This window comes from Polyodon spathula, chromosome 12 (genome assembly GCF_017654505.1).
Source record: "Polyodon spathula isolate WHYD16114869_AA chromosome 12, ASM1765450v1, whole genome shotgun sequence".
NCBI lineage: Eukaryota > Metazoa > Chordata > Actinopteri > Acipenseriformes > Polyodontidae > Polyodon > Polyodon spathula.
The window spans coordinates 41,014,829-41,033,311 of NC_054545.1; the positions used below are offsets into that span (position 1 = coordinate 41,014,829).

The 18,483-nt window shown below is 36.9% G+C and overlaps 1 protein-coding gene across 1 annotated transcript; it reads left to right on the forward strand.

The window, feature by feature from the left end:
* Positions 1-2,017: 2,017 nt before the first annotated feature.
* On the forward strand, positions 2,018-16,528 carry psme3 (proteasome activator subunit 3). Its single transcript, XM_041267147.1, has 11 exons — positions 2,018-2,162; positions 4,766-4,798; positions 8,328-8,390; positions 10,014-10,118; positions 10,704-10,758; positions 11,613-11,731; positions 11,976-12,044; positions 12,133-12,200; positions 12,399-12,453; positions 13,537-13,623; positions 15,582-16,528. The coding sequence occupies exons 1-11, from the start codon at positions 2,121-2,123 to the stop codon at positions 15,660-15,662; spliced, it is 777 nt and encodes a 258-aa protein (XP_041123081.1). The 5' UTR covers positions 2,018-2,120; the 3' UTR covers positions 15,663-16,528.
* Positions 16,529-18,483: the final 1,955 nt, after the last annotated feature.

The window sequence follows — 18,483 nt, forward strand, 5'->3', positions numbered from 1 at the left end:
CTGACCTATGGAGACGTTCAAAACATACTCCACAAGGTGAGCACTGTAAAAGAGGAATCAGTAATGTAAATACTAATTATTCTGAACACCATGTAAAGATAAATAATAAGCTTTATAGTTGAACTGAGTGACTGAAAGTACAAACAGCTGGCCATTGCCCAGTATACCTGTTCCAGGAAGATTTATTAACACTGAGTGAAGTGTACACCATACTGACCAATTTGGACACAACCAAAGTCACACATTTACCTCGCATTAACCCAAGACATGATGCAGTTTATGTGTAAACCAAGGAACACGTAACTTACCTCTTTCAACAAAAGCACTACGAGCCAAAACTAGATTGAGTCATGATGAGCGCTATGCAATTTGTGAAACTATAGTGCACACAGATGGCTTCATATGGGATTATGTGTTGGTGCCTGATTTGGTTGTAACAGCAGGTTTACCACAAATTATAGTAAATTATTGATGTATCATCTAAAGTTCCCCTAATGCTTTCATATCACACTACATTCAAGCTTGGAAAGTAAGTCACAAGATGAGTACAAAATGCAGTTACAGCATTTCTGTCCGACATGGAGCTAGGTATTCTTAGAGTACTATCAATGAAAAAAAGTGTCAGGTACCTTTTGGAAACATTACATGTGTACTGCCCAACTAGTGGGGTAACTACAAACACCAGTGAAAACTTAAATGTTGTTCTGAAATGCCTAACCAACATATAGGGGAGGTACATTGATTGCCATTGGGTCACTTAGTCCTCTAAAAATGAGGTGTAATTGTTTTGGGGACTTTATTTTATCTAATAGGGCAAAAGCTTCTGAGCTAGGTGTAAAGCAATAGACCTGGTTTATATACAAACTTTGTGTAGTTTAGATAGTCTTCTGGTTAAAGGATTCATGATATTAAAAAAAAATATATGAAGACAACATTTTGTTGTAATAAAAATACATACATTTACATCATAAAAAGAGAACAAATGATAAATGATATGCTTAGATGTCCAATAAAGAATATCTTCCTTCTACAATGCCCATCTCGTCTCCTGTACCGCAGCTCTCCAAACCAGATCCATCACTGTCCATCAACTGAAGGTTGATTTTCATTTCGAGTCGCCTTTTCTTTCCTACAATTCAAGTACCATATCTTCAATACGGGCTTTTTTATTGCAAGGGGAAACCCCCCCCCCCAAAAAAAAACAGTTGTTCTAATATACAGCAATTAAACCGAACAAGCGGTACAGAACATGCACACAAATGTTAGGTTCACATTATAAACAAAGATCGGGTGTAAGTAATTTTGGGATTTAAAGAACAATCCAGAGTATTCTTAAAGTTGTCTAGGTTTTGTTTGAAAAGCCTGAAGGAAGGGTTACTGTTTGTGCATTCTGATTTATGAATATTACATTTTCCCAATAGAATAATACAGTTAATGCAACCCAAGCTTGCGATACGATACGTCATTTTAAAGCTCCAAGGTTCCTGCTGTATACAGCTTGCAAGGGTGACCAGAATACTGCCTGATTAAATCGCCTTTAATGCTAAGACCACAGGGGTTTTTCCCATTAGCTTTGCCACACACTACTGCAGAATTATAGCGAGCCCCCCCCCCCCATATCCCTCAAATTAACCTTGTAAAAACAGACGTAAGAAATCAACTATCTACAGATATTTTGGCTCGAATTCTGACTATCAAGTCTGTTATTAAAAATAGCACTAGCTTCAGACCAACGACGCAAATGATCCAGTCTACAAACCATAAGAAGTAAATAACTAAAAGAAATGTAAGTAGACAAAATAGCCTATTTTATTGTTTCTGATTTTTTTTTTTAAATGTATTATGATGTCAGCAAAACAAACAAACAGCGTTAGTAAAACAAAGGCCACTTCATGTCACTAACAAAATTACACAGTTGGCAACCAAAACACCTAACATGGCTAATCCACGTGGTTGTCGGAGTACCTTTTCAGCAGCAGTCGCAGATCTTAAGCGTCATTTCTTGTTTCCACATTGGTAGCGTGTAGCTGTGAATAGCAGCCGAGTCTAGAGATCCGCATAGTGCAGACGTTTTGCTTGTAATACTTTCACAATACTCTACCTTTTTGTCTGCAACTAGAATGTCTTATCTTCTCAAGGTGGATAATGCAATCAAGACAAAGGTAAGGAAGACATCAGCACGGCCCCTATGCAAAGAATAGTTTCAGCTTAACAATTAGCTGACAAAAACAAGGCCTGTGTACTGCTAAGTAGTACTACAGCTTTAGAGGTTTCCCGCCGTAGGATTTCCAATAAGTTCTGTCCGTACAGCTAATTACGAGGTTGTTCTGGTTATATATATATATATATATATTTTGTTTTATTTATTCGTCTTTTGTTGCTAACTTGTCTCGCAGTCTAATGCTCGACCCCCTGGCCAACTATCACCTCTGTGAATTTTAGACCAGGATAATTGTCTGTACGGGGTGAGAATTAACCCAGGCTAAAGCTGACGGGGGTTAGAATTCGCCTTGTCTTAAGTAAGTAAGTAAAGTTAGCCCGGTGTGAGTGTTTAATCTGTGACATCGGCAATCCAGAGGCTAGCATGTGGGCAGTCTCCAACACACGCTTGTTGAAGCCGGGAATTGTTATATTGACTACCTAAAGCAAATTCTGTCAAGCGCACGGGTTCATTTTGTATTGACGGTTTCAGCAGCTTTCAAAAAAGCAGAACACTTTATACTTCTCGTTAGGTGGTTACACTTGGAAATTCAGTTACCAAACGTGTGAGTCAAATGTCAATTAATGTTGTGAAAAAAAAAATGGTGCTAGCTAGCAGTACTTAACATTTTAATAGAAAACCAAAAGTACCTACGTTCTAGTAATGCATACATTTAAAGTTTTAAAACGGGCTAAAATTTGGGAATATACTATACAAGTACATTGACAGGTTAGAGTTGGTTGGTGTGGAAGGCCATCTGGTTCAAAACGCACACACACAGAATACGCATTGATTTGGACCAATCGGAATACGTAAAATAATACTTGATCTAAATAAATTTAAATTGAGGGTGGGTTTTGACCGCAACAGAACCGGGTTCAGCGACCTATTGACCAAGAACCCTTGAACGTGACGAGTGACCACAACGCAAGAACGGAACCGGTCATTAAAAATGGCGGAGGTTGAAAAAGTAGCTGCAGCAGTTCTGAGTATTACTGATGAACCAACAGGTTGGTCGATATGGAGCATTATAGTATAAGGGTAAAAAATCAAACAGTTACTTCATTTGTCAATTCATAAGTTAATTCTTAAATTGGTCAGTTCATAAGTTAATTCTTATTTATAAATTAATTTGAGTTATTGTCAATTCTTGCAGTAAATCGTAAATGTGCTGTTTGCCAATTGAACTTTCAATTTAATTTGGCAATTGAACTTTTTAAAGCCTATGTTTGATCATTGTCAATCACACAAGTGGGCGTCTACAATCGATAGTGCTGCCAGTGGTTGTTTATGCCTTAGTGATGTTGCTGGGTTCCTAGCAGTGGCCTAACTTTGGTTTCAAAAGTGGGGGGAGGGGGCTGGAGGACAGGTTCTGTAGCTGGGACATGCATGGAGATTATTCTGTCTGAAATAATACATGTTACACAAGTATAACAAAGCATTGACTCAGTTGTGTCTAATTAAAAGATCCAAACACATACCTGCAGCAATCATTAAAAAAAAAATACATTGCTGGCACAGTGTTGTCATGAGTGATGAGTTTGGCAAATAACTGTATTAAGTTGCTTCTGAGTCATGGAATTCCGAAGCCATGACTTTAGTCTTTGAAGAGCTTGAACCTCTGCTCCGATTGAGCCTGGATCCAGGATCAGATCCCTTACTGGCCACTGAGGCAGCGTAAAAACATCGAGGGTTTCCTCACAATTGAAATACTTAAGATAAATACAGTTTTGTATTAGAATACTGCTTGTATGTATTGGTGTAAGAAGTGTGTGTGTGTGTTTTTTTTTTTTTTTTTTTTTATATATAAAGTATTTTCAGCCTCCATCCACTTAAAATATACAGATGCGCACCACCTGAAAGTTGGTTGGCAGCGTGTCAGTTAATATATTGCTACTGGTTAACAGATAGCCGCTCCCTGAATGAAAATATTAATAGAAAATCTATATCCGCAGCATAGCGGTACCCTATATATAACCTGCTTTTTTTTGCCCCGTTTACCACCTTAGATGCTTTGCTCACTAAATATCGAGGTATCCCTAGGTAGGTTATCACCCCCCTCTTTTTAATGAGCAAGCCGTAGCCCACGAGCAGCAGCACCCCCAAATATAGCCCTTTATAACCAATACAGAATGCATGGTGGCACCTCTTTGGATGCCCCATGTACCCCCTTAGACACCTTGCTCACTAAATATCGAGGTATCCCTAGATATCACCCCCTCTTTGCAAAACTACTAAAGATTTTATTGAGCAAGCCGTACCTCACAAGCAGCAGATGAAAAAAAAAATATATAGAAACAGGTTCTATTTTAGCGACACGAAATTCTCAGAGGCATCACTCGCTGCTGGTGTGGATACTTCCATTTGACTGCAGTGACTTCTTCTAAATTATTCTTTAAGGAAAAGTTGAACTGAACCAGGAGTCGGGGACACTGATTACTGGAGTTAATGAGTGGATTTCAAAACCTTGAATACTACACTGAATCTATGTGCTTGTATTTAGTTTGCTGATCTAGTTACTGCTGTTCAAAAATGGATTATTAATCTGCCCTTTATTTTTTACAGGTTGATGCTTTCAGAGAACGAATTACTGGTGAAGTAAGTAAAAGAAAATATTTATTTTTCGTATGCTAAGCCAAATAATCATATAATTTCTTTAACAGCGCACAATATGTATGTTAAACGTCCACTATTGAAGGTTTCAGTGGTACGAGCTGCTGTTGCTTGTCACAATGTGTTGGACAGATTTCTGGGTTTGAACTGGTCATGACTGGTTGTTACTGGAGTTGTACTTTGTGGTGGTGTTTTTTTTTTGCAAGCACTGACATTCCAGACACTGCGTTCAGGGACAATTTCATGGGAATCCACTGTAATGCCCCTTGTGCAGTCACCTGGATCCATCAGTTTTCCCACATTGTTGCTGAATAGTTGCACACAACTCTCACACCAAGCTGGTTCCCGACTCATCCCACAACTATGCCTGCATATTTGGAGTCAGTAGCAGCTAGCGAGTTCAGTTTTGTTAATCTTTGCATATGCCAACTGGTAATCACTTTAGTAAAGATGTCCAGTACAGACTGAAATGCCACTTACAGTGGGCAGGAAGCAGTCATACACATGGCATTAAATAAACAGGACACAGTTTTCCAATGTTGTATGATATTACAGTGTTACTGTAGATAAGAGTAAAGCCAAGATGATGCTGATTGCAAGAGTACGTATTTACAGAAAATATGTTTTACACCTCCCTTGACTTCTCCTGCCTGTCTCCATTTAGTGAAATTTCAGTCTGTACTACACCCAGCATGGCTGGGATCCTACCAGAGATTGCTGACAATATAAACCAAGCAAAATACTGAACTTTGCAAGATCAAGGTATACCCATTACAACGGCTTCAGCATTTTCTGTTAACTAGTAAATACCCATCTGACGGTTTCAAAAGCTAGTTTACTGGCAGAGACTGAATCCACTGTCAGTTTGACTGGCAGCAAAAGGTCTGTGATGGGCAGCTTGAAACACTGACTGTTACTAATGAGTGTGCCTCTAGCGTGCCTCTAGACCAGTGTTGTGCAAAGTGGAGGGGGCGACTATGACTAAAGGGGCAGTTCTGTAAAAATGTGTGTTGTATTTTTTTCTATAAAGAATATAACATTTTAAATACATAAATGACAGCTGATTAGTCCAAGTTCTTACCTTTTCAAATGAGCCGTTCGCGATCACTGTAGGACTTTTGGAACTGGAGAAATGATGTTTGAAGTGGCGAGTGTCGGTGAAACTGCAGTGAACAGAGCCGAAGTGTTGGCTTCCATGTATGCAATGAAACTTGTAAAAATGGTTCGACTACTCCCTGCATCCTCTGCGCACGTCCCTGGTAGCAACTCACTAATCTGTATCGGAGCATCTTGCCTGTTGACTCTCAGCCAAGAATTCGGACAAGTAAAACACATGCTCACATATCATGGTTTTAAGACCTTGGATGAGGCCTTCAGGGTTTTTATTAATAACTATTCTGACATCTTTCCTGCTTTCGCAAAACTTGCAACAATTACTTGTGTACCAGCAGGGTTTTTGCTGTCAGAACAAGGCAGATCATGCAATCACTCTCGTTCACGTGAGGATCATCTAAAACATGACCATTTCATGGGAAGTTATTGAATTAAGACTGATTTGGAAAGCGCACAAATCATTTTTTGACTTGGGTGCGAAAAGGACAATTTTTAAAGCACTTTTAGACGGCAAAACTGTAAATAGTTATGATGTTGACAGCTACCCACAGAGACACTGGTACATGTTCCAACACACTGATTTTTACATTTTTGAATGGGGGATTTTCAAAAGAAAACATTTCATAGTAAGCTTGTCTTTGTCTATTTCTAATACTATTATTTATACTGTGTGCTGTTTTGTGTGTTAACACAAATCTGAAATAGTTACACTGGAAAATAATGTAACTATGTTGATACAATATGTAAAAACGCAGATGTTGAGATGGTGTGCCTTTTACAGATGCACATTTTTTAAAGGCTAGCGCGACCTCTGCATCTCTAAATGTTCATGGTAATTAGTTGTGTTACCGGAGTATCCCAAACATTACTTTCTTTACCTTTCTTTCTTGCTGTCTTACTTTAGAAAGTAATTGTCAGACATCGAAAGGCATTGTAGCTCAGTCGATACAGCATTTGTAATTCTAGCACAACGCTCTTAACTCCTGCACAGATTCAATCCCATCAGTAAACGCTCGCAGGGGACGGGGCAGAGAGGAGAAGGTGAGCTCAATCGCATGCAGATTCAGTTAGACCTGAGGGAATCGCGCATTTTCCAAGGTGCTCTTGCATATCTGCAACTTTCAGAGCAGGGAAAATCCCGAAGAGATACTTTGACACCAAGCTACTGTATTTTTCACCAAATTTAGAATGCTTGAGACGTATTCAGTGTGTGTATGCGGTAGCTGTCCTTACAAAGGTACCACCAAGTGTTCCTGTCAGGACACTGCACTCTGGTTATGTTATTGATAATAAAACAATGAATAATCCTCTCCCAACACCAAAACCCTAAACCTAGGGTCAGTGTCCTATACTGCAGCCATTATGCATCTAAAGTAGTTCTTGTGAATAAACATTTTTGTTACTTTAAAAAAAAAAAAAGTGCAGAGGTGCTATCAGTACTGACCATATGTTTGTCAATAAAAAACTTAAGTAAAAATGAGTTAAAATAGTTAGTGGCATTTGAGTAAGTCATAAGAGTACTTCTATTAAATATGGATGTTATAAGTTGTTTAACTGGTAAATGACTGGATATTTAAACAGTTCACAGTAGATTTACAGTCTTGGTTAACGCCATTCACAAAACATGTACATGGATTAGCCAATTTTTGTTTAATCATTGTGATTGTGTAGATCAGTTAAATGGTCATAGCTGATTTTTTTTGGCTTTTTGCACATTTAACATGTTTTGTGTAGATGACAGTTTAAAGACAATAACAAGTTATCATTTGCAATAAGTACACCCGATGTTTTCATTTTTGAACGTCCTACTTTTTTCTCTTGATATCTGGTAACCCTTAAATACATGTACAGTGTGAGAAACTGATAGAAATTTGGTCAGACACCAAAAAAGCAAGCCAAACTGGACAAAACTCACAAAAAATAGTAAAATTACTTATGCCTACAGTAGGAGAACAGGGCAGTATTGCGTAACTGAATACTGTACAACAAATTCATTAAATTATCTGTTTGTTAAAAAGTGAAATATGTAGTCTAAAACATACCACTAAAAACCAGAGATGCCTCGCAGGATATTGTAAACAGGCCAGATATAAGTGAACAGAGGGCACTTTCAAACTGCACTGTGAACACAAACGAACTCGGTCCTGGAAAAAAGAAGGGAAAAGGACCCAAAGAAACCAACTTTAGCTGGCTTCCAAATGAACTCTGTCCCTTTGCTTGCAGATAAATGTGAACAGGAAGCAAATTGGTACATTGTTTTCAACAAAACAAACCAGACCATGAGTGCAGCCTTAAACACCATCTGAAAGATGCAATCAAAATGAAGACTCTTAACAATGTTTTCCCTGAACATGTACAAGTTATTGCATCTTTTACTAATCTGTGTTTTCATTTTTGATAGGCAGAGGACTTGGTGGCAAATTTCTTTCCAAAGAAATTATTGGAACTAGATAATTTTCTGAAGGTTGGTATGTCGCTAATTTTATTTTTCTCGACTTTAGTTCATCTCAGTTTAAGGGATGTGCATTATGAAAATTGTAATTAAGAGTAAAGAAAAAAGTGGGCATACATTAATTGCAGAAAGTGTGGTTATTTTATTTATTTCGTTTTTTAGCTCCATTTGACTACAATGAAGCATGGTGGTAAAAAAAAAAAAAGGAAGTTAAAGCCACATTCTTAAACACTTATTAAATGTTTAGAGGATTGAACTGCCTTCAGTTAGTAGTATTGTGTAAATAGGGATTGAATTTTTTTATTTTTATTATTTGTTCGGGGGGGGGTGTTCAGTTTTTATTTGGCAAAACCATTTATTAAAAATAGACTCGAACGCATCAATTTTCAGTTTCAATAATACATTGCAAGTACGTCTTACTAATATATATACAAACATTAACTTACTGTGTTGAAGTGAGGATGTCCACATTGAGATTCAGGAGAACTCTGGATGTATTTTGAATTGTGAGAAATGTTTAGTTTTACGCCCCATTTCCGCCCGCGCATCTGCCCGCTGTAATATTGGTGTTCGAATAATGTGAAGAAGTAACTCTTGTATCAGTAATTCAGCTGGATGCAGACAGATTCCAATGTTAGTGGTATTATTTATTATTATTGTTTATTATAGCAACTCGCCCATTATACGCATTGTTTCCAACCTCCCACCTCAGCTCAATTCCTGGTTTATCAATACAGCTTATTGAATGCAAGACCCTTCAATAACTGTATACAGCAATTAGCAGGCAAACCCTAATGCATGAACGAGATTCAAGTTAACAGGAGAGTTTAAGCAATTTATTTATTAGCCTTAACAGTATTTTGTATTTTACTAATTGCAGTAATGATTTATTTTAATATTGATTTATTTTAATATTTTACACACAATATATGTTAACTTAAATTTAAAGTAATTACTGGTCCTGACTTTATTGGTCCTAAACAACAACAGAAGTAGTCATCCAATGCTAAGTTGTTTTTTTTTTCAGCCCGCTACACAAAACTAACTGGTGGTCAGTAGCAAGTCTTTGCACACTTTTTTTAATCAGTTATAAAAATATATATATTTTAAATGGGTATTTTTTTGGTTATCGGTTAAAGCCGAAAACTTCAAGCCCTATATGTAAATGATCAAGAGCCAAGAGTTCGATGTTAAATAATTTGTCCCTCCCCTGTTGTAGCTCCATGCACATCTCCTAATAGTAACCCTACAGACTCGTGTGTGACTTACTCATGCAGTGGTAAGTGTGAACAGTTCAGAGCAGATTTAACTGGAGACTATACATCCTAAAGATTTGTAAAAATCTCAGCCATTTATGCTCTTAGTTTATTCATTTCCCTGATCTGCATTTAACATTGTTTTGATCCCTTGGGAGAAAACTGGACATTTTAGTTTGTTAGTCACTTCTTGGGGTCTTTGGAAATATAGCAGCTTGTAAAGTAAAGCGCATAATCTTCTGTAAAATTCAGCAGCAGTGTGTAATGGATTGGACTGCATTGCCAGTCTTTACACACTAAAATAGGATCAATTAAGGTTTGCGTGTATTTGTTTCCAGTATTAATTTTTCTGTATTTTTCTGTATCTTACTGTTTGTAGGAGCCTATCTTAAACATTGTGGAATTAAAAGATATCCATTCAGAAATAAACTTGACGGTGCCAGACCCAATCTTGCTCACAAACAGTCATGATGCATTGGAACATGTAAGTTTTAATTTAATGCACTTTTATATAGTAGAAGTAATTGGGGGTATTTAGACTATAGGAAAATTAATGGTTGTCTCAAATCTTAAAGAATCACACTTCATAGGAAAACCCTGTAATTTGAGTGCAGCAGTATTTGTTCACATGGAACTGCCATTAGATTGTAGTATTGTTTGCTGGAATTTATGGAAGTGTTGTGTAATCACTTGATTCAGAGGGGAAGAGCTCCATCTCCCAGCACCCTTTGCAAGCAACAAACTGTCTGTCTCAGTGATTGCATCCACATATGTAAAAACGTCTAACTTGGTTTCTTATGACTGTGATTCCATGACTCCTGCACTATTTAGATGCAAGCTAAAAACTATTTTGTGGGACACGTGCATTGCATTTTTTTAAAGTAGCATTTGCTTACAAAGTAAGACAAGCGCAGGTCTATAGCATTGCATTAAAGTTATGATGTACTAGATTAGTTAAGTAGGGCCACAAGGTTGTTAAATTGTGAAACATAAAGGCCTAGCTTCAAAGCAAGTAATGTATTCTAGAACATCTTAGGATTTACTTTTAAACGTATAATTAATTTTGCAGCAAAATGCCAAAAAGAGAAAGCTGGATGATGATGCAGGTGATGGAAATTGTCAAGGTAAGCCCCCCTCCATTTAAAATTGTATGTGCTGACTTAAGTCTTCTCAATATAAAAGGAACTTGAAACTAGCTAATTGGTTGATGCCAGTAAGTACTAGGTTGTTTGACAGATCTGCAAAAGCAATAAAGGTAACGGAAGTATGCAACTAGCACTAATGATGATATTCTGGCTTACTCCTTCATAAATTGTCAACACATCACTACCAGAGATAGGCTAATTCATTAAATTACTTAATGTGTTTGCAAATAATGTTGCAGCTGTTCACTGGCATGCTGCTGTATCAGGTTAAAAGCAGTGGTCACTACTAGATGCATGCTAGATCGTAGTTAGTATCGGATGGCTCGTCAGGCCTTCCTTTCATTCTTCTCAGGCAAGGACAGATCCACTTACCTTGCACCTAATGCTGTAATAGAACTTCTTTGGTGAACAGGTGTTAAATCTGAGCAATCGAGCCAAACTGATTACTGTAGGAATTCCTTTTGATTTTAGGTAATAGACTCATAGTTGTAGTAAAATTTACACAAGCCTGTTTCCTCGCCTTTCTGGCATGGAAAGGTAAATGCCACAAAACCTTGATTCTCAAGATCTAGCCTAGCTCATATTCAAGGCTTGTTGCACTAATGAAGGCAGTATCTTGGGAGTTGTACACCTGAATTTGATCGCACTTTGCATTTACATTTGTTACAAGAAGTTAGGGAATGTACTATCCATGTAAATCATGTCACAGTTAATACTTTTGGGCATGCTGATTTATAACCTTTGTGGGAGGTGTGTTGCTAACATACATTTTCTGCTTTGAAAGGTGTACTTTTCTACTGTTTTGTGTCTTGCTAATGGCTTTCTCTACACAGTGGCAGGTACCAAGGTATTTGTGATGCCCAATGGGATGATGAGGAGTAATAAGCAGCTGGTGGACCTTATAGAAAAAGTGAAGCCAGAGATCAGGACTCTTATAGAAAAATGCAATACAGTAAGTCATTGCTTTGAAAATCTTGAAATGTGTTTTTGATTTTTTAAATAACAATAACTTACTCCTTTCTAGAGAACCGCTTATCCAGTTGTGATTTCTGTAGCACAAGAGCATCAGAATCCGGGGGTATATTGAGGCCTCTGTTTGCACATGTAGAAACTTTTACATGCATATAGTGGATGTTGGATGTCAGGGTTTACTTTTTAGTGATACTGGTGTAATTTGGTAAAACATTTTCTTTCAGGTTAAAATGTGGGTTCAGCTGTTAATTCCAAGAATAGAAGATGGCAACAACTTTGGTGTATCTATTCAGGTAAAAATAGAAATTAAATGAGTTCAAATTTAGCAATCGCTACATTTAAGTTCCGCATTTATAATATACAATGCAATCTAACCAACAGGAAGAGACTGTAGCGGAGCTCCGGACTGTTGAGGGGGAGGCGGCTTCCTATCTGGACCAGATTTCAAGGTATGTATTTACTGAAGAAAGTGTTACTGTAGTGCTTTACACTTGGGGTGGATGGTGATAAAGATCCTCCATATACAATGTAAATATTTGGACATACAGCCAAGCATTTCCCAAGGGGATCCATGTAATAGATAATGAGTTTTTAACTTTATTTTTAAAATATACATGGTTTCTCATCTTTTTTTGTTTTACCCCTAGATACTACATCACAAGAGCAAAACTGGTGTCCAAAATAGCTAAATATCCACATGTGGTAAGTTTTTATATGTACGATTGGTGAGCTTGTGTAACTCGTAACATAAATCAGAAAGAACACCATGCGACTGCAAAACGCAGTAAATGCTGTGTCTGTCAAATGCAACGGTAAATTGGTGAGTGAGGGAGAATCTAGGGGGGCTGTTGGACCATAATACAATTTTCAACTGTGGATGATAATCCTGATTTTTATCTTGAATGTTTAGCTTTCAATTGCACCTTTCCCCCAAGTTAGCAGTTACTTTTTTCTCGTAGTTGGTAGTGGCTGGCAAGTTCACAATACAGACACTAAACCACTGTCTGCCGTGGTGGTCCCTGCAAATACTGCGTCATTGCTTTGCCAGTATGTAATGGGTGTATCTGTCAGTATTGGGGTTGTATTACCTGCTCAGTGTGACCACCATTCGTCAATTGTACTGCAAAAAAGTTAAACAGCTCTTAATGTTCTTATTATGTTCAGAATTTAGGTACATCTGTTATGTTGTGGGTCATATTGACCCGATGCAATTTCAAACTAATTTAAACAGCCTTAAATTGATTAAATGTTTTTATTTGCAAAGGTGTTACTCTTTTATGCTCTTTTAGTCCAGGAGCTGTGATAAAACTTCTTTGACTGCCTACCTGGGAGCTCCTCATTTTGAATTGTCTTTACCAGTGAGATGCTGTTGCAATACTTACTGAGAATTAGGCTCTGCCTTGTAGAAATATATTGTTTGTTATTTTGTTTAGGTTGTTTTATTCCTGCACACAAATTTACACAGATAAATGCCACGGGTCATAATGACCTGAAACATCTTATTTGTATACATGACATGTCCTAAAAAAATAAATAAAATAAACATCTCAGAGGTTCTTTTTCTGTGTATGTTCATGACCCCAACTTAGGAAAAGTCATAAAATATTATACAGAAAATGAAAAGAAAAATAGCATTTAAGCTAATTGGACACTGGAGTCGGGTCAGATAGACCCGAAACCTAATAGGAGGGTTAAGTATGGCATCCTTTGATTTGTCTATGCATAGCTCTCCCATAGCAGTAGTAACTGAGTCCAAACAAAAAATAGTTGTGATCTCCCATACAGGAGGACTACCGGTGCACGGTGACGGAAATTGACGAAAAAGAGTACATCAGCCTGAAAATCATTGTGTCCGAACTGAGGAATCAATACGTGAGTGACTTTGTTTTCCTTTGGATTTTGTTCCTGCATGGGATTCTTGACAGTTTTTTTGCACTAGGATTATTTGTTTATTGTTCCATTCAGAGATTTAATAGATTTTATTTCTTTAAGGTGGGTGGGTTACTGGTGCAGACTTTCTAATATAACCTCGAATTGAATTTTAGTAAAATGCTATTAAGTTTTAGTAACCAGTGGTGATGAATATATTACTTAAAATGCCATGTCTAATCAGTAACACATTATTCCACACATATAGAAAATTACCAAACAATGTTAGAAGCATTTGAGTGCAAAAATGATTTTGCTAATCTAAAGTAATAGTGTTTGCTGAAATGTTTGTCAAACGGGTCACTCCATACCAACTCAACCAGGGCCGTTGCCCAACTGTCTCAGATTTTGCTAGAAAAATTCACCTGGGGGGTTTCGGGCCTGCTGAGTTCAGAAATGCAAATTTATTTATTATTATTATTATTATTAGTATTATTATTTCCCCTTTGAGCTGTGACCTGGCAAAGGTCAACCTAAAGTGATAAAGTGACCCTGATCATAAAAAATCACCTGGGCTCAACTCAGACGCTACTATTACATGGCATGAAGTTAAGGTCATGAAGGGCAAGGCAATGTTGCCTTCACAGGCACCAAGGTAGTTCTAGGGGGCAGAAAGAAAATATAAATTCAACCCATGGTAACCAAAGCAATTTCATAAAACAACAAAAAATAAAGAGCCTATTATGGTGATGAATTCGTATTTCAAACAAACACAAATCAGTGTTTTCTGAGTGATTGGCAACTTGCCAAAAGTGAGTTAGAACATAAGAACGTAGAGAAGTTTACAAACTAAACAATATTCTAGATGGGGTCTTACTAATGCATTGTAAAGTTTTAACAGATTTCCTTGATTTAATTCACTTCACTATATATCCGAGCATCCTGTTGGCCTTTTTTTTAGCTTCCCCACATTGTCTAAACATTTCTGAGTCAACTTAAACTCCTAGGTCGTTTTCATAGATGCCGCCTTCAATTTCAGTATTTCCCATGTGATATTTATAATGCACATTTTTTATTGCTTGCATGCAGTACCTTACAGTTTTCTCTATTAAATGTCATTTGCCATGTGTCTGCCCAGTTCTGAATGCTGTCTAGATCCTTTTGAATGACCTTTGCTGCTGCTTTTATTTATTTATTTTTTAAATGTAGTAGTCTCTCTTTTTTTTTTTTTTACCCCAGTTTTCTCACCAATTTAGTGTGCCAAATTATTATGTGTATCCTCGGCTCACCGCTCACAGTTAGACCCGATCTCCCTTTTATAAACCTGACTGTCTCCTAGGATACTGTTAATAGTAATTTTCCATTTTAGATGTTATAGTTAAATTAGAAGTAAGGCATATTGGTCTGTATTAACCTGGTTCGGTTTTGTTTCCCTTTTTGTGGATCAGTATTACTTTTGCAATTCTCCAGTCTGTTGGTACAACCCCTGTGTCAAGAGACTGTTGCATGATCTTGGTTAGCGGTTTGTAAATAACTTCTTTCATTTCTTTGAGTACTATTGGGAGGATCTCATCCTGCCAGGGGATTTGTTTATTTGTTAGTTGGGTGCGCCTGGTTTTTTTTTCTCAAGCCCTTTTTATTATGAGTCGGACAAGGTGCTACACATGATGGTAGCGTCTAAGTTGAGCCCATGGTGATTTCTGGTCAGGCTCACTTTTCACTTTAGGTTGACCTTGGCCAGGTCACAGCTCAAAGGGGAAATAAATAAATAAATAAATAAAGATTAGCATTTCCTGAAAACCCCCAGGTGAATTTTTCTGGCAAAATCTGAAACAGTCAACAAAATGCCCTTTTTCTGGAATGACCCAAATTCTTTTTGTAGTCTTGCCTTGAAATATAATCCTCATTGCCATCTTGAAATGGTCTAACATTCTTTCCTTTTTGTATTCATTCATACACAGGTAACACTGCATGACATGATTCTCAAAAATATTGAGAAGATCAAGAGACCCAGAAGCAGCAATGCAGAGACCCTTTATTAGGAAAGAACTTTTTTATTTTAATTTTTTTTTAAAGGGAATCCAAGTACTGTTATCATAGCTGAAGACCATGATTGCCTTGGGTTTGTTTCCGAGCAAATGGACTGTCAAGATTGGAATAACTGGCTGGAATTGTAAAGCATACGATACTTCAAGCTTCTATGTTAGTATGAAAAAAGAAACTTATTTTTTTTATGTTTTTGTGATGTGTTGCAATTTTAAACCTCAGGTATTCTTTCTTGAGAATGCTTACTTCATACGGAAGAATGTCTTCTACGAACCAAGATAAGAACCATTAGTATGCTTCATGTTAAGTGCTATAAAGACTTGTTTCTCTTTCTCTCTGTAACAGGTCTTCAGTTACAATGATACCTTTTTATAGCGCTTGTAATTTAGAGATTGGGACTTCAATTGTGCTGAACTGGACCAATTTTACAAACTACCCATTTCTCAAATAATTTCATTACTTTTGGTTCCCTTTTAAAATCCTGCTTTTTTTTTTTTTTTTTTTTTTTTAAAGCATGTTTTTGAAAACAATATGTTCAATACCTTTATTACTTGGTTTCAGTTCTGTTGCAATTTTCGGATTTATCTCAGACGACTTTGTTCCAGAGAGAAGAATTTGAAGATGTGTAGCACATTGTATAGTTTTACAACAGGTTTTCAGATCTTTAGTATTCTGTAACCAAGAAATGGTCTACAGTATATTTAAAGTGAGGTGCCTCCTGTTTGACTTATCAAAGCACCACTGTTTTGCATTGGTCGAAGTAAATATAAAGAGTAAGCGGCTGTCCAAATTAAACAAGAGGCATTTGAGACTACCATAGTCACACTTTTATGTTTATAAAAGAAAGGAATGACATCACGTTATGATTAAATGTTAAATACATCATTTAAAATGAGTCCATTGTTTGTTTTTTATTCTTACATGAAAAGAAAAAGAATGAAATCCCATCTTCTCACAATGCGAGTCACCTACGATGATTATACGCCAATCTTCTTTGTCGCAGCAGCCTGAAACTCCAGCTGCTTCAAGAGTTTAAAGCGGTTTATGCAATGTATGCAAGCCACAGCGGAATCACTGCACTGTGCTATACAAACCTGTCTTGCTCTGAAAAGCTGTATCCCAATTTAATGAAGTCACATCTCAATTAAACAACATAATAGCATTAGGAAGAACCGTCTCAGAGTTGTATCTCAATAAACTGCTTTAACAGTATCCCGACTAGGTGGCACCAAGCTGTATGTATTATAGTTTTGGCGGCAAAATTGTTTTTGCTGACATTGCAGAGCAAAGTTTTAACTGTCTAACAACAAAACTGCGTCTTTTTTTTTGTGTTGGAAATCTATAGATGCAGTCAGAAAAGTGAGACAGTACTGTTCACAGTCCACACTGTGTTTGTTTTTTTGTGTAACGTTTTTAGGTAGTTTTTTGTGATGTTTGCAATCAACCTCACTGTTGGTTCTTTTCCGCTGTTGGGTTTTCAGTTGCTGTCTGAGAAACCTAACCCAGTGGCAAACCGATGTATTTCTTATCTATTTATTTTGATACAATCCAGTTATTTTAATCTTTGCTGCAAGAATGGATTAATAAATTTACCCACACTGATTTGTTACTTTTAGGTTTGTTTATAATTTAGCAAATTGCTTGGCTTCCACTTTTCATTATGTATTATGACTGGTAACAAAGTGACTGGGAACTTTTTTTTTGACGGACTAATTCAAAGCTGGACCTCCTTTTTGTAATTTTAGAAATGGTCAGCTTCCAGATCCTCTCTATTGGAGAATGAAGCTATATTGGTAACATATTTGTGAGAAGCGGAGTGAGCCTGGAGAGAACAGAAACAAAAATAGTTAGGTTATTATCATAACCCTGGTTCCCTGAAATAGAAATGTAACCATTACCTCACAGGTATTTATCTTTTAATACTGTCTAACCTGAATAGATATTCCAAAGCTGCACGTAGTGCCAGTGACATAGTTGTGCCTGCCCCCAAGGGCGTAAGACTGCTGACAAAAAACATCATTTTTCTCCCAAGATTGCTGCAATAAGACACAGCAACCTTGAACGTCAACCCTTTGCGGACCTGTGTTGTACCAGGTCCAACATTACAAAAGATCCTCAAAAAGATGTCAAGCACAGGTCTCTAGTCGTTTTTTTCTCCGGGGGGAAAAAAAGCTGAGAAAAACTTTCAATGGCTGAGTCAGACCGATAGGAGCCGAATGAAACAGAAAAAAAAAAAAAAAAAAAAAAAAACTGCCTCTCTCATAGCCCCATGGACTACAGAGGTAACACGGACATAAACAAAGGAGATAGCTGCCTCTGCATCCAGTGCTCAAAGAATATCAGACATTTGCAGAGCTTTTTGAGATGTTATAGTAATAAAATAATGACTTGGATCGCATTATTGAGCGTTTAGTGATAAAACAAGACATACATGTGGTATACATAAGCTTATGGCTTGTTAAATAAGTTAGTAAAAGTTTTCATTTGCATATGCTCCGTATAACATTAAAAAGCCCATCACGGGCAGAGACTTGCAGAACTGTAGTTTGTGAGTAGTCATTAGTTTCCTCCTCTCTAGATTAGTTAACTTTACAAGCCTATTGTTATTTATTTTTTTATCTCAACAGAAACCTACTGGACAATTTTTTGGGACGCAAGGCACCTGAAATAAGAAAAAACAAGACAAAATGTCAAACAGATGAAAACTACTGTTTATTTTAAAAAGTAATGGAAGATAAAGAAATCTTATGAATGGTTTATCTTAAATGAAGTAATTCACATTCAGAAACAAATTCCGTAATACTTAAGCCATATAAG

Coding starts and splice junctions, on each gene's coding strand:
- psme3 (XM_041267147.1), top strand. CDS start 2,121: ATGTCTTATCTTCTCAAGGTGGATAATGCAATCAAGACAAAG. Junction 2,163..4,765: donor ATAATGCAATCAAGACAAAG/GTAAGGAAGACA, acceptor TATTTTTTACAG/GTTGATGCTTTCAGAGAACG. Junction 10,119..10,703: donor GTCATGATGCATTGGAACAT/GTAAGTTTTAAT, acceptor TTAATTTTGCAG/CAAAATGCCAAAAAGAGAAA.